Source organism: Triplophysa rosa, unplaced genomic scaffold, assembly GCF_024868665.1.
Source record: "Triplophysa rosa unplaced genomic scaffold, Trosa_1v2 scaffold117_ERROPOS1490233+, whole genome shotgun sequence".
In the NCBI taxonomy this organism is placed as follows: Eukaryota; Metazoa; Chordata; class Actinopteri; order Cypriniformes; family Nemacheilidae; genus Triplophysa; species Triplophysa rosa.
In genome coordinates, this window is record NW_026634093.1 from 1 (window position 1) to 25,456 (window position 25,456).

Sequence of the window (25,456 nt, forward strand, 5' to 3'; positions counted from 1 at the left end):
ACTGTATTATTTTAGAGAAAAGTTTTGTGATAATTGATGTTGGTAGGGATGTATATTTATTGTTATGTAGAGTCTTTATTTATAACTAGAAATTAGTTCTCTTCTGACTTCGGTGTATCTGTTCTCTCTTCTCTATCTTCATACTCTGTTCTCTCTGTCTCCGTATCAACTTCCCCAATACGAATTTGTACTTATCCTCATCTCTCGTCGGTTACGGACACCTTGCACATCACGGAATGCTACATCACTACATCTCTATCTTTCTTCTCCTTCTCGTTTCTGTATACCTCACTCATCCTTAGTTCATCATCACTCAGTTCTCATATCATTCTCCATCTATCTTCACAGTCTCTCTCAGTCTTCCTACGAAGACTACATCTCATTCAACCCCCGTCGCTGTGAAGGTCGCTTGCGCGGCAGACAGCGCGTGTCGTTCCCTCGCGCTGTCCGCAGTGCTCTCTTACGGACAGAATGTGATCCATGAGTCTGGTCGCTCGTGATCGTCTTGTTGTCCTTCCAACCGGTAATCTGCTCCTTGCTCACTGTTGCTGGTTTGGGTATCCGATTGATTTACAGGTTTACTTCGGTTTTTACTTTCCTTTTCCCAATGATCTAAATATGACTTTTTACTTTCTTTGATAATTTGGTTTATTCCGATTTGGTTTTGTTCCGTTGTGCCGGTCTGAAGTTCCAGAGCCAGCTGGCAGATGGGACTGGCTTTAGGTCTCAGCTCTTGGGTTTTAAGTGCTTCATATTGAAGTGTGTTAGGAGGACTTGAGTTAAGGTGTGTCCAGAATTTGAGGTAATGTTTTTGCATGTGTATTATCAGGGGGTATCTGCCTAATTCAGCCCTGCATGCATTATTTGGTGTTCTTCTCTGAACTCTTAAAATGTTTTTACAGAATTCAGCATGCAGGGATTCTATGGGGTGTTTATCCCATTTGGAGTAATCTGTCAGACACTGTGGAGCCCAAACCTCGCAGCCATATAGAGCTATAGGCATAATCACACTATCAAAGATTTGACACCAGACTGGAACTGGAATATCTGTTTGGGTGAATCTGCCTTTGATGGCGTAAAGCGCACGTCTAGCTTTCTCTTTCAGTGCATTCACTGCCAGACCAAAACCACCTGACGCGCTGTTTATTAGGCCGAGATAATGGTAGTGTAAAGTGTGTTCTATTGTAGTGTTTCCCAGAGTGAATGTGTATCTGTTATCCTGTAATCTGGCCCTCTCCCCCCCTCTCGCTCTCTCTGACCTGTGCTTTTTGTGCGTTCCTGTGACAGACTACTCCACCGGCTTTGGGGGCCGCTATGGCGTGCAGGCAGATCGCGTAGATCAGAGTGCGGTTGGCTTTGATTACCAGGGCAAAACTGAAAAGCACGAGTCGCAGAAAGGTTTGTTTCAGTTTCACATCTGCAACACTCCTCACAAATTCATGACTGCTGTAATGAAAGCATATTTGAAGCGTTCAAATACACAATCAAAACAAGATAACAAAATAAAAAACATGATTTTTGAACATTTAAAAAACTTGAGTTATCTCATTTTAAAACCAAACTCTTCAATAACTCCTCTTTTTCTTTAGATTATGCCAAAGGCTTTGGTGGCAAGTTTGGAGTGGAAACTGATAAAGTGGACAAGAGTGCTGTGGGCTTTGAGTATCAGGCCAAGACTGAGAAACACGAGTCTCAGAAAGGTTTGTGTCACATCTGTTATTGACTGTTTTTATCAGCTCCAATGGCTTTCTGTTAGTCCTAACCCATGTACTGTTTCTTTGAAAACTTTTTTTGTGTATGAGTTTTGTTATTCTGACTGAATAATGAGTGTGTCTACATAATAAACCTTTCAGCCCAAACCATGAAAACAACATGCCCACACTAAAACATCTGCTGTTCCTCAACTTTTTCACCTACAAACATAATCGTGTCGTATTCTTTTAGAAGAAAAAAGGTTAGCAAAAAGAAAAAACTTTCAGATGTTGAAGTATAGGAGAATGGATTTTATATCACCGAATATATTTGTATATTTTTGAGGATGATATCACAAAAACGAGGTCCCTGTAAGCAATTTCTCTTCCATGGCTCATCATGGCACGTATCACAAAATGGCCACTAGGGTGCTCCACATTGCCGCTTGTTACCCAAGTTGTTTTTTCAGACCAATTTTTCCTGTGTGGATTTTCAAGACTAGGTTTTTGGGCGACTGTCTCTTTAATGCACTGATCCAATATACTGACACACATACAGTCTGTGTTTTTAGTCAATGTAAACAGTTGTGTTTATGTGAATCTCATGTGCCTTTGACATAACATTGTGTGTATTTAACAGTATAAAAGACACAAAACAGATATAAACCTGTATTCACTCTGTACCGGCGTTTGTGAGCCTGTTTCAAGTGTTCACGGCTGCGCTCTCATATGTCAAAAGATGTTTGCAAAATCGATTGAAAGTTCGAAACGCATGAATGAAAGAAACTTGTGATGACCAGTAATCACAATGACTGTAGTAGAGATGTATCCATCCACCGAGTGGTCTTCAGTTCAGTTTTTGGTTTTGTTCAGTTGGGGACAGCAAACCCTGATCCGGCTGGCGTTTCCACTGCCCACAGTGCCTGTACTTGATAGGAAGGGTCTACACATAAACATGGAAACGTGCCTGCACACAGTCATACTGGGGCTCTGGGAACATTTTGCTGCTTTGAATGGCCAAGGACCGCCCAAGAGGTCATACGACTGCCTTCACGAACGCGTCAAAAATGAACAACGTTTAGGAGTTCATGCAGTGAACCTCACATGCTTAAAAGAGTTGAGCATTTAGTTGATCTTGATGAAGTCTCATTGTAACATGGCAGCTTACTTCTTTAAACGCAAGTCTCCGCTGACTGCGAACTAGTGTTGTCAAAAATATCGATATTTCGATAAGTATCAATGCTGAAAGATCTAAAACGGTTCCAATACGCATGTCCCACAGTATGTGCGCTGATCCATGGTTTCATGCACTCGTTTCATCTGCTCCAGTTGTTAACAAACGTTGTTAATGTTAGAAATATGGCCACACATATAAGTGTATCAACTAACATTAATGAACAATGAGCAATTGATTGTTCAAGTATTTATTTATTTTTAAAATGTTTATTTATCTTTTTATGTCAACTTTGATACCATTAATATTAATTAATTAATTTTAAACGGTACATTAGTGATGCGCGGGTCTGGGTTTTTTCCAACCCGCAGGTCCCGCTTTTATGAAATTATTTGGCCCGCCCCACACCACAGTATCTATTTTTACAAGCCGTGTGTGTGTGGAAACAGCCATTAGATTACATCGCCCTGTAAATGGCAACAACATATGCTTATGAACCATAGAAGCTTGCACTTCACGTAGCCGATACTGCTGTTGTCTCCTGCTGCAACTATTTCTGAGAACCGCTCCCAAACATTCCATTTAGCAGCTTGACCTTCTTTTCTTTTAATGATGTAAATTCCCGACCTTAATTTCTCCCGCACCTCGTCTTCCATCTTCACTTTTATTTCTCTATTTGTTTTGTTGTTGTGGCTGGCGGCGGGAGCTGCTTGGCGCTTTCATGACGTGTTCGGTTTGGGGACATCACGCAAGTTACATTGCTACGTAGGCCTACGTAATGTAAGCTTATCAAAGAACCTAATAAAATGTGAAAGTACATATTCCCAAATATTTAATATAGGCTATAGGGAATTGCACACAAGATACATGTTTTATTATTTTGTTTTTAATGACCCGCCCCGCAAATAAAGTGACAATTTCTTTACCCGCCCCAACCCGACCCGCGGGTTATGAGACGACCCGCTACATCACTACAGTACATGTATTGTTAACGTTAACATTAGATTAACAATTAATAAATAATGTAAAATATACCTCGTTGTCTAGTATACACTCACCTAAAGGATTATTAGGAACACCATACTAATACGGTGTTTGACCCCCTTTCGCCTTCAGAACTGCCTTAATTCTACGTGGCATTGATTCAACAAGGTGCTGAAAGCATTCTTTAGAAATGTTGGCCCATATTGATAGGATAGCATCTTGCAGTTGATGGAGATTTGTGGGATGCACATCCAGGGCACGAAGCTCCCGTTCCACCACATCCCAAAGATGTTCTATCGGGTTGAGATCTGGTGACTGTGGGGGCCATTCTAGTACAGTGAACTCATTGTCATGTTCAAGAAACCAATTTGAAATGATTCGAGCTTTGTGACATGGTGCATTATCCTGCTGGAAGTAGCCATTAGAGGATGGGTACATGGTGGTCATAAAGGGATGGACATGGTCAGAAACAATGCTCAGGTAGGCCGTGGCATTTAAACGATGCCCAATTGGCACTAAGGGGCCTAAAGTGTGCCAAGAAAACATCCCCCACACCATTACACCACCACCACCAGCCTGCACAGTGGTAACAAGGCATGATGGATCCATGTTCTCATTCTGTTTACGCCAAATTCTGACTCTACCATTTGAATGTCTCAACAGAAATCGAGACTCATCAGACCAGGCAACATTTTTCCAGTCTTCAACTGTCCAATTTTGGTGAGCTCGTGCAAATTGTAGCCTCTTTTTCCTATTTGTAGTGGAGATGAGTGGTACCCGGTGGGGTCTTCTGCTGTTGTAGCCCATCTGCCTCAAGGTTGTGCGTGTTGTGGCTTCACAAATGCTTTGCTGCATACCTCGGTTGTAACGAGTGGTTATTTCAGTCAAAGTTGCTCTTCTATCAGCTTGAATCAGTCGGCCCATTCTCCTCTGACCTCTAGCATCAACAAGGCATTTTCGCCCACAGGACTGCCGCATACTGGATGTTTTTCCCTTTTCACACCATTCTTTGTAAACCCTAGAAATGGTTGTGCGTGAAAATCCCAGTAACTGAGCAGATTGTGAAATACTCAGACCGGCCCGTCTGGCACCAACAACCATGCCACGCTCAAAATTGCTTAAATCACCTTTCTTTCCCATTCTGACATTCAGTTTGGAGTTCAGGAGATTGTCTTGACCAGGACCACACCCCTAAATGCATTGAAGCAACTGCCATGTGATTGGTTGATTAGATAATTGCATTAATGAGAAATTGAACAGGTGTTCCTAATAATCCTTTAGGTGAGTGTACATCATGTACTAAAGAGACAAATACACTATTTTTGACTGTCTGGTTTCACTTAGGTAAAATGACATTTCACATCACACATATATATATATTTCAGAATGTACCTAAAATGCACGGTTACCTTTACAGGTGAACTTAATTTCAACTTCTGAATGCACTTGTCCAACTTTTCAGTGTTTTAGTACTTAATGCTGTTCTCTAACAAGGTGATTAAACGCGAAAATCTAAGTGTCTAATCGATGAATCGACCACTAAATGTTCTGGTTCAATGACAATTTGTATTTAAACAGTCCTCTTCATCATGCTGTTCACATTTCGACATCATGAGACCAAGACGACACCTAACAATTGATCAACAGTACCTGGCCATTGCGAAGCTTCAAACAAGATGTTCTCAGAGGGAAGTTGCCACTGAGCTTAGAGTGTCATCAGCAGGTTGCAACAGACACACAGAAAGGCATAGAAGTGGACGTCCTTCGGCCACATCCCATGCTAAAGACCACTTCGTTGTGAACAGTGCCCTGCGGGACTGGATGTTGAATGCCACTCAACTCACGTTTGAGGGAGGTGGCCTCAGTGCTGTCTCAGTACCTCCTAATGACCAAAAAGCCGTAGTTCACACAAGAGCTGTGCCTAAAACACAGAATCGAAGCCTTTGCGATTTCAGAATCGTCCTACACAGGTATAATTAATGTGAATCGCGATGTATCGTCCACAGCCCTAATTAACATTCGTCTGTAATTACGAAAATTACAAATATGTAAATCACAGCGGCTTTATTGGGTTTATTTTAATTGTATTAAAATACAGTACTGTGTGCTAATTAGCATGTAATGTCACCTTGCACTAGAGTCTCCCAAAATCCAGTGGGAAGAACACTGTTCTTGAATGTGTATCCTTCAAAAGTTACCCGAAGTGTATTATTAAACTAAATTGCTTTTAAGTGCATTAAATTTATCTTAATTTATTTAGCATACACCAGAATTGAATTGATTTTGTGAATTAAATCAAATTGAATCCTTCTGATTTAGCAAAAATCTATACGAAAATCGATTCGCTGTCACACACTCGCATCTTGTCTTTCTTGTGTCAGACTATGTGAAGGGTTTTGGAGGAAAGTTTGGTGTTCAGACCGACCGTCAAGACAAATCTGCAGTTGGGTGGGATCACCAGGAGAAACTGCAGCTACATGAATCTCAGAAAGGTAAAAACGCCTGTTGTGAACACATCATCTTCCGATACATGACATAAACATCATTGAATTATTTCAGGTGATTCAGTGAGTTAGTGTGAACTATGATTGTTTATTAGTGTTGTTAACTTGTCTTTCTCTGTCACTTTATTTGTCTGTCAGATTACTCCAAGGGATTTGGAGGGAAATATGGTGTGCAAAAGGACCGAATGGACAAGGTACATTATTTCTTTAACTTCATTAACTTTATCTTTATTAACAGTTATGAGGTTAGTTAATCGCCGAGTAGAGTGCAGTACGCTAGAGCGGAGCACGGTATAGCGGAGCTGAGTACAGCAGAGTAAACCAGAACAGAGCACAGGACAGTGGAGCAGACTATAGTACAGTATAGAAGAGTACGGAACAGTAGAGCGGAGCGGTATAAAGTACAGTGGAGTACTGTAGAGCGAGCGGGACACTGTTGAGCGAGCGGAACACTGTAGAGCGAGCGGGACACTGTAGAGCGGAGCGGGACACGGTAGAGCGGAGCGGGACACGGTAGAGCGAGCGGGACACGGTAGAGCGAGCGGGACACGGTAGAGCGAGCGGGACACGGTAGAGCGAGCGGGACACGGTAGAGCGAGCGGGACACGGTAGAGGGAGCGGGACACGGTAGAGCGAGCGGGACACGGTAGAGCGAGCGGGACACGGTAGAGCGAGCGGGACACGGTAGAGCGAGCGGGACACGGTAGAGCGAGCGGGACACGGTAGAGCGAGCGGGACACGGTAGAGCGAGCGGGACACGGTAGAGCGAGCGGGACACGGTAGAGCGAGCGGGACACGGTAGAGCGAGCGGGACACGGTAGAGCGAGCGGGACACGGTAGAGCGAGCGGGACACGGTAGAGCGAGCGGGACACGGTAGAGCGAGCGGGACACGGTAGAGCGAGCGGGACACGGTAGAGCGAGCGGGACACGGTAGAGGGAGCGGGACACGGTAGAGCGAGCGGGACACGGTAGAGCGAGCGGGACACGGTAGAGCGAGCGGGACACGGTAGAGCGAGCGGGACACGGTAGAGCGAGCGGGACACGGTAGAGCGAGCGGGACACGGTAGAGCGAGCGGGACACGGTAGAGCGAGCGGGACACTGTAGAGCGGAGCGGGACACGGTAGAGCGGAGCGGGACACGGTAGAGCGAGCGGGACACGGTAGAGCGAGCGGGACACTGTAGAGCGAGCGGGACACTGTAGAGCGGAGCGGAACAAAGTACAATGGAGTACTGTGGAGTGGAGCGGAACACTTTAGAGTGAGTGGGACACTGTAGAGCTGGAGCGTAACAAAGTACAGCGGAGTACTGTAGAGTGAAGTACTGCGGAACGGAGTACTACAAAGAGGAGTACCATAGCATACAGTAGAATACAGTAGAATAGAGAAGATTACATATTGTGTTGTATTTCATTGTATTCCTGTGATGAGCATCATGATGTTGTGCATATTATTTGTGACACATTACTAATGCAACCACACTCTGCATCTGAAATCGTGTACCGTGACCTGTATTGTAGCAGTTGCTTGCCATGTTATAGACTGACGTTACAAAGATAATACTGATTTAAACAAGAAAATCAAGAGTACATTCTCCCTGTTCACCTCCACACTAACTACAGGTGAGCATAATTTAATTTCCACATTCCTGTGACCCTCCACCAAGATCACATATGACCTACACTGGAAAAGAGTCGCCTGCTTTTTACTGTTTTTAATTTATTCACCTTGTGACTAAAGCTGTGGCATCACGTGTGTTTCTGTGGCATAAGCGTTCTTCTGATGCATACTGTAAAGTCTGCGTGGAAGCAGTGAATGTAAAGGATTGTGACACACTTGTCATGACTTCTCACATACTGTTTACTGGAGGAGTTGGCATATGGGGACAGTTGATGATGACATTTTTTTGTGTGATCAGAGCGCAGGCACATTTGAGGAGGTGGAGAAGCCAAGCGTGTCGTATCAGAAGACTCGACCTTTTGAAGCAGGTCAGAAAAATGTTAATGTGTGTTCACATGTTGACTGAAGATTTGACACGCATCAGTGACTGGCTGTGTGCTTCATTTAGCTGGCGGCGGTACCAGCAGCATTAAAGCACGCTTCGAGAACATCGCTAAACAGAAAGAAGAGGATGATCAGAAGAGAGCTGAAGAAGAGCGTGCTAGACGCCACGCCAAAGAGAAACACGAGCAGGATGAGGCACGTGACAAACTGAAGGTACTGCACGTCAACAACACTCCAGCTGTCTGCTAAGGATCAAAGACACACACACACAGACAGATTGATGTTGTGAGACACTCTTTGAAGCCTTTCATACTTGTTGGGTTTTGGTGATGTTGTGTGTTAGGAGGAATGTGTCAGTGAGACTGTGGAGAACACTGCCAGTGTGTATGAGGTCGAACCCACTTCAGTAGAAGCAACAGATGAAGACTTGTACCAGAACTCTGAGCAGAACCATCAGTACCACACCTCAGGTATGTGTATGTCTGTCAACAGTGTGTGTTTGAGACGCATTATACATACAGACGTGCAGTCACGTGTGTGCTTGTTGTACAGATGATTATGGAGCAGATCTTGGCGTGACGGCTGTGGCTCTGTATGACTATCAGGCTGGTAAGTGAATGTTTCATTATCAGCTTTAGTTGGGAGCTCTGTTATATTTGATGTCGTACGTGCTGCTGTTCTTTAAACTTATTTTTCTGGGTGGAAATGTAAAGCAGTCTGTAGGGGGCCCCAGCTGACTTCCAAGGGGGCCTCTGGATGACTAATAATTAACTGCTAAAGATATTTCTTATAATTGTCCATTTGTAACACTTTTCCAGTTAATATCAAGCTCCGCGATATTTAATTGGGTTGAAATTTTGAGTTTTAAGGAGCGGCTGCGGGGGGCCTGTGAATATTGTTGAATACGGTGGGGGCCTTGGAGTCAAAAAGGTTGAGAATCTCTGACCAAATGCACTTTATAAATAAGGCTGACATTATGCATTGTCCACAAGAGAGTGGTGTCCACAATAAATGGAAATAAATTCCAGAGTATGAGAAACGTTTTACATGCATGAATGTATCTGAATGTTTTTCATTAGAAGAGTGCAACACTCTTCTGTCTGTATTTGGATGTACCGGGTTCAGTCTCCACGATATCAGATTGATTTGGACACAATCTGTGATGAAAAGTGTTGTTTTTATTTGCCTTTGTGTTAATGATCAGCTGCTGTTCAAGTACCTTTTCCCCATGATTCTGTTTGAGCATGTCATGTGTACGTCTGAATGGTTCTGCAGTATGTTTGGAATACGAGTTTATCTTTAATCAGAATACAGACCGTGGTCTCTTCTGGGTGGAATTCATACCCAGAATTGTCTGCAACACTAAGAGAATCACTGTGCCCAGTGTTACACTTTCTAGTAAAATCTGTGTACACAACATCAAGTTTCATATCTACTCCGTCTCGGGACAGGATTGCTTAAAAACACTGACTCACAACTGTGAATGTAAAATAAACACAGGAGGGTCAGTGTCGATAATGATGTGATGTGTTCTACAGCTGGGGATGATGAGATTTCCTTTGACCCTGACGACATCATCACCAACATAGAAATGATCGACGAGGGCTGGTGGCGAGGGGTGTGTCGCGGAGCGTACGGACTCTTCCCGGCCAATTACGTTGAAGTTCGACAGTAGACTCTTTCCAGTGCAGAGCGTTAACTGAAGATCACATCAGCTTCTGCTCGTCTCTATAGTCTCTTCTTCATTCCATACACACACACACACACACACACACACACACACACACAACTGGGGTTTGGTCAGACTTATTTCAGCCAGAGGATCAATGACATCTGTAAAAAGATAAATCTGTGCTGTCCTCTGTCCATACGAGTGTGTTTCATTGTTTCTTCACAGTGTTGGTCAAAAGTCTAAATTATGTTCATGTTTGAAACTCTTCAACGGGAAATTCACTGCCGTTTGGTGGTAAGGATGCATAGCTCAAACTCAGCATCTCGTTTTCTCCTCTCTGGCACACCTCCTGTTGTGTATTGTGTGTCTCACATGCTTCTCGTGTCAATTCTGTTGGTAGATTTGATTCCATCCGATGCTCACAACATGATGATGATAGATTTATATCAATGAGCTGGTGAACTACGACAATCCAGTTCAGGTGCAGTTGACTTGAAATGAAGGCTTTGCTGAAACTTACGACATTATACGTTTTCATTTACAGTACATTATTTTAGTTAAGTGACCTTTTTAAACATATATTGTCTGTGCTTATCTACTCTAGCTTTATCGCCATGATTGTTTTATAAGAAATGTCATTTTAAGAATAAAAATTGGAATCTTCATCTAATATATTTTTGCTGCCAAATCCTTTCTCTCCCGTGTGAGTTACAAAAACGGACAGCCGAGAGGTTTGTAAGCCCATTGTTGCAAAGGAACAGAGGTCAATATCTTTATTTCCTTTCGAGATGAAGGATTTGGGATTAGCAAAACAACAGCAACATGAACAATGTGAACACATTTAGTCTTTCCACATACAGTAGTAAGCAAAGCAGAAGTTTAAAGGAAAATAAATCAAGCTTACACAGCAAAATTATTTGTTAGGATAAAGTCTACGTGTCACATCAAATAAATGGGGTTAGATAAAACGTTTTCTACTTTTTATACAACATTACTTTAAGTTCTTTAACTACGCAAAAATGTTCCGCTTTTCGGTCGAAGGGTCTGCCCTAACCAAAACAGTTAGAATAGAGTTGTTTCTATGTTACCTTTTAAGAAATGATCTTAGTCATATATAAATATAAACACCTAACACTTACTGCAGAAGGGTTTTCAGATTGCTGCCGTCCACATGTGAACCATGGCAACTAGAGTGAGTGACCAGTACTGACGATATGTTAATGCTCAGCCTCATCATAACCGATGTGCTCACACACACTATCAGTTTAAATCTAAATTTAAGACCTATTTTGAACATAGCATAGTGCTGAGCCTTGCTATGACAAGTCCCTGAAGGGATTGTTAGACTGCATTAAGAACTTCCCATAAAAACGGTTGTTTTGTGTTCGATTGTCAGTCTGTCTGTCTTTCATTTCCTCAAGGTCGCCTCCCCAGCCAGATTCTCATCCTCTGTTAAAAACATTCCTCAGCTGCTAGACATTAACCACAACATGTATTTATAACTTATTATCCTTGCCACTGTCACCAAGATGGCTTGCCTAATGGGAGACTGCTGACATTAGCTCAGCTTATGGTTTACTTATGAAAAACATTAAAGCATTGATGAGATACAGAGTCACAAAAACATGTATCCTTAGATTTCATGGTAAATTATTGTGATAGAGAGCGTGCACATATGTGACCCTGGATCACAAAACCAGTCTTAAGTAGCAGGGGAACATTTTTAGTAAAAGACAAAAATACATTGTGTGGGTCAAAATTATCATCAAGTATGTATCAAAAATCATTAGGATATTAAGTAAAGATCATGTTCCATGAAGATATTTTGTAAATTTCCAACCTTAAATATATAAAAACTTTATTTTTGTGAGTGGATGGTCTGCCACAGTGCCCCTGATTAACAACTTCAAAGGCAATTTTCTCAATATGTTGAGCTCTCAGATTCCTGAGTTTTAAACGGTTGTATCTCAGCCAGATATTGTCCTATTTTGACAACTCATATATCTATAGAAAGTTTATTTATTCAGCTTTATATAGCAAATGTTATTTTTTCTGTGTTCTAGATAGTTGTTGTTAATGATTTAATTTAGTTTCCAGTTCGCAAAATAGCATTGAAATAGGACAGCCCATATGTATATTAGGTGTCTAGCTTTGAAAAACCAGAACAATTCAACTATACTCTGCTGCTATTGCAAGGAAATGAGGCTGTTTCTGATGATTCCTCAATCAACCCCATGAAAACTATCAGCAGCAGGAGCAGCAGCACTTACGGATTCACTTTTTAAGAATCCAACACTTTCAGCCATCATTAGCTTGCTTTGTCTTGAAAGGACACCAGACTGGTGGTATGATGCTCTTTTGTAAATATTTTGTGATCATATCCCAACACCTGCTATACAGAGATAACAGCCTTGGTAAAAATGGAAGACAAGAGACTGGCTGAAGTATTTACAAAGTGATTCTGTCATTTTAGCCTAGCTTCAGTGATCAATCATAGACTCGTGTCCTGTATGTGGCTCATTTTTTTTCTTCTTCTGTTGTATCTTTCCACAAGCTCCGGTGCTGACGCAACATAAAGAAGGTGAACGCTTGCCCGAGGAGAGATCCATGCATCTCGTCGTACCGTTTTTTGAACAATCCTTAGAGAGATGAAGCGGCATGTTTACTTCATATGTCCATTAGAAGTTTTAGAGCTCTCTCAATGTTCAACCGGTGACCTACACGAGTCATGCCCAAATCTATGAGGTCTTCCTTTTGGAGGTTAGGAAGGTGAGTGCCCTCAATCTCGTTGTCTAAGAAGGCTTTCCTGTGTTCTTCCAGATTAAGGCTTTCAAGCCATTCGGCTACATCATGCTTGCTCCAGCACAGGACGGGTTTGCTGCTAAAGAGCTGGTCGGACGCTGTCTGAAACAATGTTAGAGAAGATGCAGATGGACTGCTAACCGAGCTGCAGCATTGCTCTGCATTCACAATGGGGGGCGTTGGCATGCTGAACACATCGGTTAATGTTGGGGAAGTGGCAGTGCCCGGCATACAGGATTTAGGAAGAGATAAAGTCTGAGGAGACAGGTTCTTGGCTGCTGTTGATGTCATTGTCTCGACTGTACCCTCCCTGTGATCAGAGAGTAAGGGAAAAGAAGGTGACATGTGAAGTTGATGTGTATCTAAACATACATAACTATATGGTACACGCACAATTCATTATTACATATTTGGACAGAAAAGACAGCACATCTTATTCACTATTGCCAACTAATTTTCTTGGAAAAATGTTCAAGGCAGGTCGATTTGTTGCTTAAATTTGCCAAATGATGTTGTGTTGTCATTGGATCATGACATCATTAAATCTGTGTCACTGCATAGAATAGTGTAAAAAACAACCATCCTCGTGAGGCATAATTACTGTAATTTCGTATTTGCAGTTTTGCACAGAAGGCATGATTATCAAGCCATAAAAAGTAAACAGTTTGAGGTTTTGTGAGTTAAGCCAATAGTGCTGCTGCTTACCTTGAGCCGATGATTCTGGATCCCACAGGTGAGTCAAGAGACCCTCCCTGTTTTGGACGCTTGTCTTTGTTCATCTGCTGTAGTTTGGAACTGAGCTCACTGATCACACTGGCCTTGGAATCGGGGTGAGATAGGAAGGGGCTCTCATGGTTTGAGCCTCCCTGAGCAGATGTTTTGCGAGGCTGTGAGAGTGTTCCACAACCCAGTGGTGGTGGAGGAGCTGGAGGTGGCTGTCCAAAGGACTCCACACTCTCCTTTATTAAAAGATCCCTGTAAAGTGCATGGCTCTTGTTGATTTTGGGCTTGATTTTTGGTTTTGGTGGAACTGGCGGTCGGTCCATCAAAAGAGTCTGCCCATTCGCATAGACTTTGGACATGTCCAGAGCCTCCATTCCCTCTGATGAAAGAGTAGAAATACTGGACACAGTAGAAATTGTGCTTGTGACCTCAAAGTGAGGATCTCCACTGTTTCGACTGTCAACTTCTTCAATGCCCAAATCTGTGACTGGCTCAAAAATCTCTGGGGGTGGAGGAGGGTAGTCGTAAGGACTCATACAGTTTAGAAGCACTGAAAGACACTTGGACTCAGCATTTATGGATGGATGGGAATGATCAGTCAGTAACGGCCCACGTGCGGTACTTTTGTTTGTCTGCTTTAAAGTCTCTGCAACGTGATCCTCTGGAATATCAATGCTGTTAGCAAACTCCAGAGGTGGTGGTAGGGGTTCTGCAAAGTTAAACTCTGCATATATTTCCACTGAGGGCAGAGGAGGCAGAGGAATCCTGAAGGAAAACTTCACAGGCTCCTCAGTGAAAGTGACATCATTGCTTGTATAGGCCTTCGGAGATGGCTGGGAGTTAGGGACGGTACGTTTAACATCAGTATCAACCTGTTCGTTGGGTATACTGTCCATAACTACAAACTCTTGTTTTAATTGATGAGACTGACTGTTTAGATGTGGTTTGGCCTTGTCCACTGTGTGAACCATGAGGAGCCCTGCTGACTTCTGTTGCCACATGTTATGGGTGTTGTTCACCTGCTCTAGCTGATTCCTTTCCTTTGCTTTCTCTGTTTCACGACTGCTCTCCATAATAGATCTTAACAAACCGCCACAGTCCTTTTGTTGACCAGTTGCACCAGTGGCAAGAAAGTTGGACTGTAGCTTGGTGTCTATGAAGAGAGGTTGGTCTAGGTCTGCTTTTGGAGGATCCCCTTTAGGTGGAGGAGCTTTTTCTTTCATATCTTGATCACTGGCTGCCAGACCCAGAGCTAAGGGTGAACGTGTATCCAGAGTCTTTTCTGTCATAAAGTGTTGGATACCTCCATTAACTGGACTACCAATAGTAGGATAGTCCGCTGTGAGTATATTGAGGGGGTCAATTGTTAGTTCTGAGATGTTCAAATCTGTCATGTTGTTATCAAACATCCCTTCATCTATGGACACAGAGTTCCGCAAACGTGGTGTAGGTGAGACCTCGTTTTCAAGATCCATTAACAGAAAGGCTGGGGAGTTTCTGCGCACTTCCAGCCGCTTCTCTCGTGCACACACTGCCCCTGCAATAGCAGCTGCAAAAGGGATGCTTACAAGTAGACTGTCCTCAGGCCGATGTTTGTCAGAAGTGATAGTGTCAATTTCGATGCTGCTCCCCTGGCTGCTCTTGCCACTACTGCTAGTCGATGGCTCTTTGACAATTATAGTTGGTATTGGGATTGAGCAGGTTTTCTCTGGGTTAACTTCAACATTAAGTTGTTTAACTAGTGTGCCCTTCCTCCGGGCTGGTTTTGCTGGGACATACAAAGGTTTGATACCTAGGTCCGAATAGGGGTTCTCTGGGACATGAGCCCTGTTATGGGCACACATGTTTTGTAGGGTACCTGAAGGACTTTGGGAGTCATACTGTTCAGAGTTCTGCTGGTGATACCCTACCAGGCCTTTGTTTATGGTAAGCTCTCTTTCTGTTAAGGCCTGTGTGTAAATGGACTGGTTAGGCTCATATCCTCGTGCAACAGATGCACTGATGATGTACGGTGGAGATGGAGGACAGATGCCTGGAGGTGGGGGAATATCTTCAGAAGTGTCAGGAATAGAGAGACTTCTTGTGAACTTGGGCAGGGTAGGTATCAGGAACTTCTTCTCTTCATCTGTGAATCCTTGGAAAACAAAATTATGCGAAATGCTTAGTTTGACAGCTCAGTTTTTATCTACATATTTTGCTTTAGTGTGTCAGCAGCAAACATCATATACATTTCCAAAATTTGTTGAATTTGTGACTGGAATAATCAAGTGACAACATTTCCTCCCTACAACAGACGTTGAGCAAAAATCATCCATTCAGAAAGAGATAAAAAAAGGACACAGTATAGGCATGATCTAATAATTCATTACATTTTTGGTTGTGCTTTTTTGGTTACTTGGAAGGGGGGAATCTCCTTAACCACCACCAATGTGCAACATCGATCTGGATGATGCAACGGCAGCCATGTTGCCCCAGAACGGTCACCAGTTGGTGGAGAGGAGATGGAGTGAATAAGCCAATCAGTATATGGGGATGATTAGGATGCCACGATGCCGGGGTTACACCCGTACTCTTGCGGTTCATAATGTATAACATATATATGTATAAACATGTATAAACTGGGCTCAGTAGCCCAGGCTTAAAGCAGGGTAGAGAATAAGGCTATGACGAGGCCAACCCCAAAACAGCTGGTGGTATCTGACAAATGGATAAGGGAAAAGCTAGAACTAGCAGCGGCACAAATGTCCTGTAGTGACACTCCCCTGAACAGAGCCCAAGAGGCAGCCATAGCAATGCCAGGGATATTGCTTCCGAAAGCCAATGTGAGGGGTGTTGTTTAGAAATGGGATTCCCAGTGTGCGGTTGAGCCCAGGAAATGAAGTCTGATTGCTCTTTCTAAAAGTATTAGTCCTGTAAACCTGCAGGGCATGCACGGGACACAGAGCATTCAACCTATCATCCTCCGCAAAAACCGAAAGGAGATGGGTGAAAAGCAGACAGCTCAAGCACCTAACATGTGACTGCTTGGAAGCACTTAGGCATAAATGCTAGGTTAGACCTAAGAAAAACCCTATCTACGCTGAGATGGAATTTAGTGCACAAAGAATGAAAAGAGAGTGCATGCAAAACACTGACTTGCTTGGCAAACAAGTCAAAGCCAGAAGTTATGCCCTCTTGAAGGACATAAGCTTGAGGGAAAATGTTTCCCAAAGCCTCTAGAACCATGGAGAGGTCCCACTCAGGCACAGGAAGGAAACAGCGAGCACCCTTCATGAACCTGTGAATCGAACCTGACATGACATGCAGGGATAGCTGCTAAATAGACCTTAACAGTTGAAAAGGATTTCTCTTTATCTATTAGGTACTGCAAAAGCATAAAATATCAGAGAAGTGGCTCTTGCATTCTGAATCGTGACAATAACCCTTAGGGGAAGCCTCAGCGTGTTTAAGTTCACCCTCTCATGGGCCAGGCCCAAAGAGGCACCGTTTGGGTGGGGGTTGTAAAATTCCCTGTTCGCCTGGCACAGAAGATCCGTGCGTAATGGGAGGGGCCATGGCTGCTTTTAGAGTCACCACCATTGTGCTTTCAGACACCTGGGTGATTTTAGTGTCGGGTTCTGGGGCTTCATTTATAAAGCGTACATACGCACGGATTTGATCGTAGAGTGTGCGTACGCAAAAACACAGGGCAATGTTCTTATTTATAAAAAAGGTCTTTGACATGGAAAAGTGCTTAGCGCCACATCAGTGTCTGAGCAGACTATGCACTTTTTCTTGTTCGAGTGCTGCATGTTTCTGGAATTATAAGCTATTCTTGCCACTCGTATAGGTTTTGGATGCTAAAATGTGATCTTTTATATACCAATGACATCTCTAAAAGGGCAGAATAGGCTTTATCAGGCAAAAGAGAGGAAAAGCGTAGAGCATCCATGCCGAGTGGAGAAGAACATAGGACAATGGGCGTTTTTGCATAAGCCAAAGAGATCTACAGCTACCTGCACAAACCTCTGCAGCTGCAGAACCACTACCTGTGGGTGGAGGTGCCAGTCTCCATAGACCACCTCAACAGAAGGTCTGTGCCCCTGTTCAGAATGCCCAGAACATGGGTGGCTCGTAACGACAGAAAATGCTCCATACTAACAGCTTGTGAGTCAGCGTATGAAGCATGTGGGAGCATGTCTCCGCTTGGAGGATGATATGTGCTACAGCTGTGGTATTTTCGCAGTGTACCAACACATGATGCACCTGCATGCGGGGCAAAAAATGTCTCGGAGCCTTCCACACAGTGAGGAGCTCCAAGTAATTTCTATGGGCTGAGCGAAGTGTGCTTGACGACACACCATTCAGTGCCCTGCCTTCTTGTGCCGTTCTTTTTTTGGGACCAGGAAATAACAGGAATAAGACCTCTGATTGCATAGATATCACCCATATCAATAGGCTGAGCCTATTGAAAACCTAGAATCACCAGTTTTAACGAAACCTGGAATATCTCCTTAAAATATAATTAATATCTTATTATAACAACTTCATATTTCTTCTCACATGACTGAGAATTAAAAATTATCTGCCAAAATAGAGATGTTTACCAATAGATTTTTGTCTTCTCATTGTGTCTTTTGGCCCCCTAAGGTATCTCCTATGGGATCTTCCAGGAACAGTTGGTGGAACTCCTGCCACTCCCTGCCTTTCAGATATCAACTGCAATTGGATATAAAAATCAGAGCTCAATGTGCACAGAAATGTTTTCTATTTGTATTTATGTATCATCATTTTAACTGAAAATTGTCACTAAGGTAATTACATGTATAGGTTTCAAGATGATACATATAAATACACGTAGGTGCAACTCACAGGTTGGGGCTTGAGGTGGGGCTTGATTGTGGCAATGTTGTCCACCGAGGTGTTTTCATGTACAAACTTCCGTGACTGCATCATCTCATTCACATTATCTGCAAACAGCAGAGTTAAAAACACTAATAAGAAAAAAAACTCTAATAAGAACATTTTTAATTAACGGATCTCCAAACAATTCTCAAACTAATTTAGTTTGTTATATACAATATACACACTATGGTGTGTAAAACAAACAAAATGCTCAGCCTCTTCCCCACACCCACAAACCACAGCTAAAGGCTAAAGCACGTGCGCACCCATTGCCAACAAAACACAGACATCAGTTTCACTCACCACATGCGGTTCATGTCCGGCATCTTTTAGCGCTGGGACGGCTCCATATATCAGTTTCAAACCATCTCCAAATCCAGCGTTATATCCAGCGTTTATATAACATTCATCACGTAAATGCAGTGAACAAACAAACACCTGAACTTCTCTCTCTCTCTCCTGCACACAAGTGAAAGTGACGTCTGCGCATGCTCCTTCTCCTGCTCTCATTGCTGCGGCGTAGGCGTGCCGCGTGCTTTTCCGGGAGAATTGTCCAATAAGGACTAAGAAAAATTGTTACGAAACAGGAGTGTATCGAGCACAGCAATACTACGTAATACGCCCAACTCGTTTTTTGCCAAGTTGACCATGTTAAGCATGAGAAGACAGCACGTTTAACATTGTAAAGAAGTCATATGCATGACACACCATTGCAGCACCCCTTAAGAAGAAGAGCTCACGTTTGCAATGCAGAGTGAATGCAATGCGGTAATTGTGATTTAAAGCTCAAAGAGTTTCAGGTGCACAAATTGCAAATTTACCATCAAAATCGTGGAGAGGCAGGTCTTTATAAAATGGACAATTATTTTGAATTCTCATTAGGTTTGCTTGTAACTTGGTAAATGTGTAGAAATATCCTGTGAGCTATGCTAATAAAAGAGACACAAGCTGAGAATGTTCAATAAGCCTTATTTTGTATTCATTTGTATTGTATTTGTTTGCTTTAAGGGTTTTCACCTTAAATAAAAAAGGAGTGAAATACAGTTCAGATCTCCATTGGTGGTGTCCTTTCCTTTCAAGCGGTGAAAACTGTGCAAAAAATGGCAATAGCTTGGCATTGATAGTAATCAGTCTTTTGAAGGCCACAACTCCAGCATTTGTAGAACTGTTTTATCATCTTAAAAATATATCCAAACTACGACACGTTGTGATGCCGAAAAGTTGATTCATGCATTCCTGACATCAAGATTAGATTATTGCAGTGTGCTACTGGATGGTTGCCCTTCTGCCACTCCTGTGGTTTCCGGTTCCTGTCTGCATCGCTGCCGGCGGTTTGTTTGTATCCCTGCACTTGCACTTCGTTTTAATATCAGTGTATTTTATTATCATTACTTATCACTGTCGTTGCTAACTTATCCTGATATCTCAATCAACCCTGTTCTTGTTATTTACTTGAAGATTCTTAACCAAAATTGATAGTTAACTTAATGCCGTTAGCATAGCAATAGCGTGTTACCTTGCTTTCTGTTTACACTGTGGAATATCATCTTGCCTCTTGTTTGTCTTGTGTGCTAACTGTTTCTCTTTTTAAGCGAGTATACTACGATTCATTGAGCAACCTTGGTAAATTGGAATTGCACTTCAAACCCGGTGAGTTATGGCTTCTATGCCTATTATTGTTACTTGCACCTCATGTCATGTTTAGCTTAGCCTTCTCTGTCAGCTGCGAGGGCTTTATATGCGATAAATGCAGGGAAATAGTTAGGCTGACAGAGAAGATCTTAGAATTAGAGTCTCGCATCCAATCTTTATCTGAGGATAGTAAGAGTTTAACGACGATAGAAAACACTTTGGATGCGAGCAACATTAGCGCACACAGCTCGGTTCCGGTTGAAAATCCTCCGCAGCTGGGAAACTTCGTGACTGTGAGACGGCGTAGTCGCAGGACAAAACATCACTCGACCGTTCCGATTACAGTCTCGAACAGGTTTGCCCCGCTCAGTGACGCACCGACTGAGAAACCTGCTGAAAGTGCCCTAGTTATCGGTGATTCTATTGTTCGGAACGTTAACATAGAGGCACCAGCCACCATAGTCCAATGTTTACCGGGAGCCAGAGCGCCTGACATCAAGTCAAATTTAAATGTGCTGGCTAAGGCTAATCGTAAATTCAGTAAGATTGTCATTCACGTCGGCACAAATGATGTTCGACTCCGTCAATCGGAGATCACAAAAGATAACAATAAAGAGGTGTGTGAGCTCGCAAGCATGATGTCAGACACTGTAATATTCTCTGGCCCCCTCACTGCTTATCGTGGTGATGAGATTTATAGCAGATTATCATCACTAAATGGCTGGTTGTCTGAGTGGTGCCTGCAGAATGATATAGTTTTTATAAATAACTGGAAGAGTTTTGAGGGCAGACCTGACCTGTTGAAACGAGATGGTCTCCATCCCTCCTGGGCTGGGGCTTCCATCCTGTCTACAAATATGGCACATAGTCTTAACGTTAAAACTTGACTCGCTGGGGCCCAGGTCAAGGAGCAGACAGAATGGCTTAACCAACTGTCTGCTTGCCATCTCATGTCGCAGAATACACAAAATGTACAACATGTAGTAATCCGTTCTCCCAAACATCACAAAATAGAGACTGTGTCTGTCCCCCGGATTAGCAAATTATTTAACGTTACCTGAGAGGAAGTTCATATTATAATACAATATCAGGTCACCTCTAGGCCTACATCTTTGGCGCTTATAAAATAAATCTATGTTTGTGAAGGAGCTATATACATTCGGGAGAGTCTGAGACGGTTGTTAAAGCTGTTAAGTCTCCCACTATCACGCATTATCGGGTTCTTCATTAATCGTCGGATGCATTTTCGCCATATGACGCGACGCGAGCTGTGCGGTTTGAACGTCCGGTCCGTGTCCTTCACATAACGCGAGAAGTTGCGTCTTCTGAAAACAGCGCGCAGCACAGAGCACCAGAGATATTGCGTGTGGACACATGAACAGCGCAATGATTGACAGGATGACAGAGACAAGAGCGCAAAAGAACGTTTGTTAATAAAAAATAATTTGAGCGTTCAATGTAAGTGAGTTTGTCTTTGTTTTACTTTAATGATGTTTTCATAAAATGTGAACCACAAACTAAAAATGCTTAAAGCAAGGGGTAAATCTAAAGATTTTTTATTTATTTGCGTTATAATATCTGTTATCCATCTTATTTTGTTTTTTCAATAATATTTTAATTATAAATGCACAGTAAAGGTATGTTTAACATAGGCTAATTTTATTGTTGTGTTTTTATTAAATATTAATGAACCACAAACTAAGCATTCGTTTTAAAGTAGGCCTAAGTGGGAAAAGAACAAAAAAATACAATGCGAGTATATCATGTGATACGTCTTATTCGTCTTATTCTGATAATAATAAGTAATGTTAATAATACTTTTTGTTGAAGGAAAGGGAATAATCTAAATGTATAACTTTAAAGATCAAAATAAGTTTTATTTCCTCATCAGCACACCTTTAATGGGGTACAACTCGATTGTTACTTATATTTGGGATATTTAAAGAAGTTTTATTGTTTAAAACTTGACAAGTTTTTTTGTTAAAGGTTTTAAATGTCAAAATTCTAGACTACATAAGTGAAACTCAATTTTCATAGCCTTATTTGGGGTTTTATTTAGTTATTGTAAGCAAAAGATAAAATTAAAAACTGTTTAGCCTGTTATCCGATTAATCAAAAAACAATCTTCCAATTATATGGTTATTAAAATAATCGTTAGTTTCTGCCCTAATTTATTGTGTATGTCTGAACATAAACTTTATGTACTTTTACTACTTTTTGCTCCTTTGTTTCATTATTTTTCAGATTGTTATTTATCTTTTCAGAATTGTGTATCTGTTACACTGTGAAGCAGTTGGAAAAATGTTTCTGTAAAAGGAAACCTTTATGCTTCTGTTATAGATGCAAATCTGATTGTCACCTTCACATGATGTAAAATAGAATGATTCCAAAGGTAATATACAACTTGTCTGCGGATTTTTTATTTGTTGTGTGTTTTCTATATTGGGGTGGCCGATGGGGGGGCGCCAATACTGATCTCGCATACCCCTCAGAAAATGTGCAGTTGCACCCCTGAACGATATGATAACAGATCATAAAATAGACATGCTCTGTTTGACAGAAACATGGCTAAAACCAGATGATTATATTACTTTAAATGAATCTGTCCCCCAAGATTATTATTATAAACATAAGCCTCGTCTAAAAGGCAGAGGGGGAGGTGTCGCAGCACTTTACAATAACTCTCTTAGCATTTCCCAGAAGTCGAACTCTAAATATAATTCTTTTGAAGTCATGGTTCTTCATGTTTCAACACCTAATACTAAAGATAAAACTCTTTTTAAATTGATTCTAGCTATTGTATATAGGCCTCCAGGGCACCACACAGATTTTATTAAAGAATTTGGTGGGTTCTCATCAGAACTAGTACTGGCCGCAGATAGACTCCTTGTCGTTGGGGACTTTAACATCCATGTAGATAACGATACAGATGCCTTAGGAATGGCTTTCAAAGACACTCTTAACTCCATGGGCATTAGTCAACATGTGTCAGGACCCACTCACCTTCGTAATCATACTTTAGATTTAATACGATGTTAAAATCCTTCAGCAGAGTGGAGACATTTCGGATCATTATCTGGTATTATGTTTGCTTCACTGGCCTACGGCTGCAAATAAAACTCATTGTTACCAATATGGTAAAACAATAAGTTCAACTACCAAAGATGCGTTTCTCGAAAATCTGCCCGAATTGTCTCAAATCGCTAGCATGAGAAATAACGTTGAAGATCTTGACATTACCATTGAAAATTTTAATTCCACCTTCTTGGTATCGCTAGACACAGTTGCTCCTCTACGTTTAAAGAAGATTAAAAATGGCAGTCCCACACCGTGGTATAATGAACACACTCAGGCTGTAAAGAAAGCGGCCTGAAAAATGGAGCGCAACTTTAAGAAAACTAAATTAGAGGTATTTCGTACAGCATGGAAGGATAGTATTCAAAAATACAGAAAAGCCCTAAAAACTTCTAGATCCGCCTACTTTTCATCACTAATAGAAGAAAACCAGCACAACCCTAGGTTTTTATTTAACACGGTGGCTAAATTAACAAAAAATAAATCGTCAGCGACTTCAGATTCTGTATTTCAGCATAGCAGTGATGAATTTATGAACTACTTCACAAATAAAATCCAAGATATTAGAGAAAAAATTATAACAATGCAACCAGAAGTGAAACCCGCTGAACAAACTAACTACAGCGCCCCTAAGGAGATAATGCAATTATTTTATACCGTAGATCACGATGAGCTGTCTAAAATTATTAGATCATCTAAATCAACAACATGCATACTAGACCCTATACCTACAAATCTACTGAAAGAGATGCTCCCAGAAATTATAGATCCTCTTCTTAGTATTATTAACTCATCTCTGACATTAGGACATGTGCCTAAAGCATATAAGGTGGCTGTTATAAGGCCCCTTGTCAAAAAACCCCAACTCGACCCTAGAGAACTAAGGAACTACAGGCCTATATCGAATCTACCTTTCATATCTAAAGTTCTGGAAAAAGTAGTTTCAACTCAATTATGCTCCTTCCTCCAAAGGAATGACATCAATGAAGAATTCCAGTCTGGATTTAGAGCATGTCACAGTACAGAGACTGCTTTGATCAGAGTTACAAATGATCTGCTATTGGCGTCTGACCGAGGTTGTATCTCGTTATTGGTGCTGCTAGACCTTAGTGCTGCATTCGATACCATTGACCACAGCACACTCCTACATAGACTCGAAAATTACGTCGGCATTAAGGGAATAGCTTTGAAATGGTTTAAATCTTATTTATCCGACCGTTTTCAATTTGTAGCAATAAACAATGAGGTGTCACGCAAATCGCAAGTCCAGTACGGTGTACCACAGGGCTCAGTCTTAGGGCCTCTGCTCTTCGCATTATACATGCTACCTCTAGGAGATATAATAAAGCGACACGGAGTTAGCTTTCACTGTTATGCTGATGATACTCAACTTTATATTTCCTCGAAGCCTCATGAAACACAGCAGTTCCATCGAATAATGGAATGCATAGTCGATATAAAAAACTGGATGAGTAACAACTTTTTATTACTGAACTCGGACAAAACGGAAGTGTTACTTATTGGACCGAAAACTGCTATAAGTAACAACCAAGAATACTGTTTAACTATTGACGGATGTTCCATAAAACCCTCGTCGTCAGCAAAGAATCTTGGCGTTCTATTCGATAGTAATCTGTCATTTGAGAGCCACGTCGCCAACACCTGTAAAATTGCGTTTTTCCATCTTAAGAATATATCTAAACTACGTCATATGCTGTCAATGTCAGATGCAGAGAAGTTAATTCATGCATTCATGACATCAAGACTAGACTACTGTAATGCACTGTTAGGTGGTTGCCCTGCAGGCTTATTACAAAAACTCCAATTGGTCCAAAACGCGGCAGCTCGAGTTCTTACACGTACAAAAAAGTATGAACATATTAGCCCGGTTCTGTCAACCTTGCACTGGTTACCTATAAAGCATCGCGTTAACTTTAAAATCTTGCTTATTACCTATAAAGCCTTACATGGTTTAGCTCCTCAGTACTTGAATGAACTCCTTTTGTATTACAGTCCTTCACGTGCATTACGCTCTCAGGCGTCCTGTCAGTTGGTAATACCTAGAATTTCAAAATCAAGTGCAGGTGGTAGATCCTTTTCCTATCTAGCGCCTAAACTTTGGAATAGTCTTCCCTGCACTGTCCGGGAGGCAGACACACTCTGTCAGTTTAAATCTAGACTAAAGACGCATCTTTTTAATCTTGCATACACTACTCTTCCATAATATAAATCTTCAGAGGGTTTAGGCTGCATTAGTTAGATCAACCGGAACCAAAAACACAACTGATGTACTTGTTGCATCAAAGAGTACAG

At 41.9% G+C, this 25,456-nt stretch overlaps 2 protein-coding genes across 2 annotated transcripts in view; one reads left to right on the forward strand and one right to left on the reverse strand.

The window, feature by feature from the left end:
• Nucleotides 1–1,166: 1,166 nt before the first annotated feature.
• LOC130549415 (src substrate cortactin-like) lies at nucleotides 1,167–10,697 on the forward strand (the record flags this gene model as incomplete). Its single annotated transcript, XM_057326630.1, has 9 exons — nucleotides 1,167–1,398; nucleotides 1,590–1,700; nucleotides 6,231–6,341; nucleotides 6,492–6,547; nucleotides 8,270–8,339; nucleotides 8,420–8,568; nucleotides 8,699–8,825; nucleotides 8,908–8,964; nucleotides 9,894–10,697. Coding segments are annotated over 9 exons (1,050 nt in total), but the record flags the coding sequence as incomplete, so codon positions are not given.
• A 118-nt stretch (nucleotides 10,698–10,815) lies between these two features.
• Nucleotides 10,816–25,456, reverse strand: part of LOC130549414 (SH3 and multiple ankyrin repeat domains protein 2-like) — an 84,160-nt gene continuing 69,519 nt past the window's right edge. The window contains exons 7-10 of the mRNA XM_057326629.1: nucleotides 18,404–18,501; nucleotides 18,139–18,250; nucleotides 13,535–15,686; nucleotides 10,816–13,139 (exon numbers count right to left, since the gene is read on the reverse strand). Coding sequence (XP_057182612.1) covers nucleotides 12,695–13,139; nucleotides 13,535–15,686; nucleotides 18,139–18,250; nucleotides 18,404–18,501 — 2,807 coding nt within the window. The 3' untranslated portion in view covers nucleotides 10,816–12,694. The remainder of the gene's footprint in view (nucleotides 13,140–13,534; nucleotides 15,687–18,138; nucleotides 18,251–18,403; nucleotides 18,502–25,456) is intronic.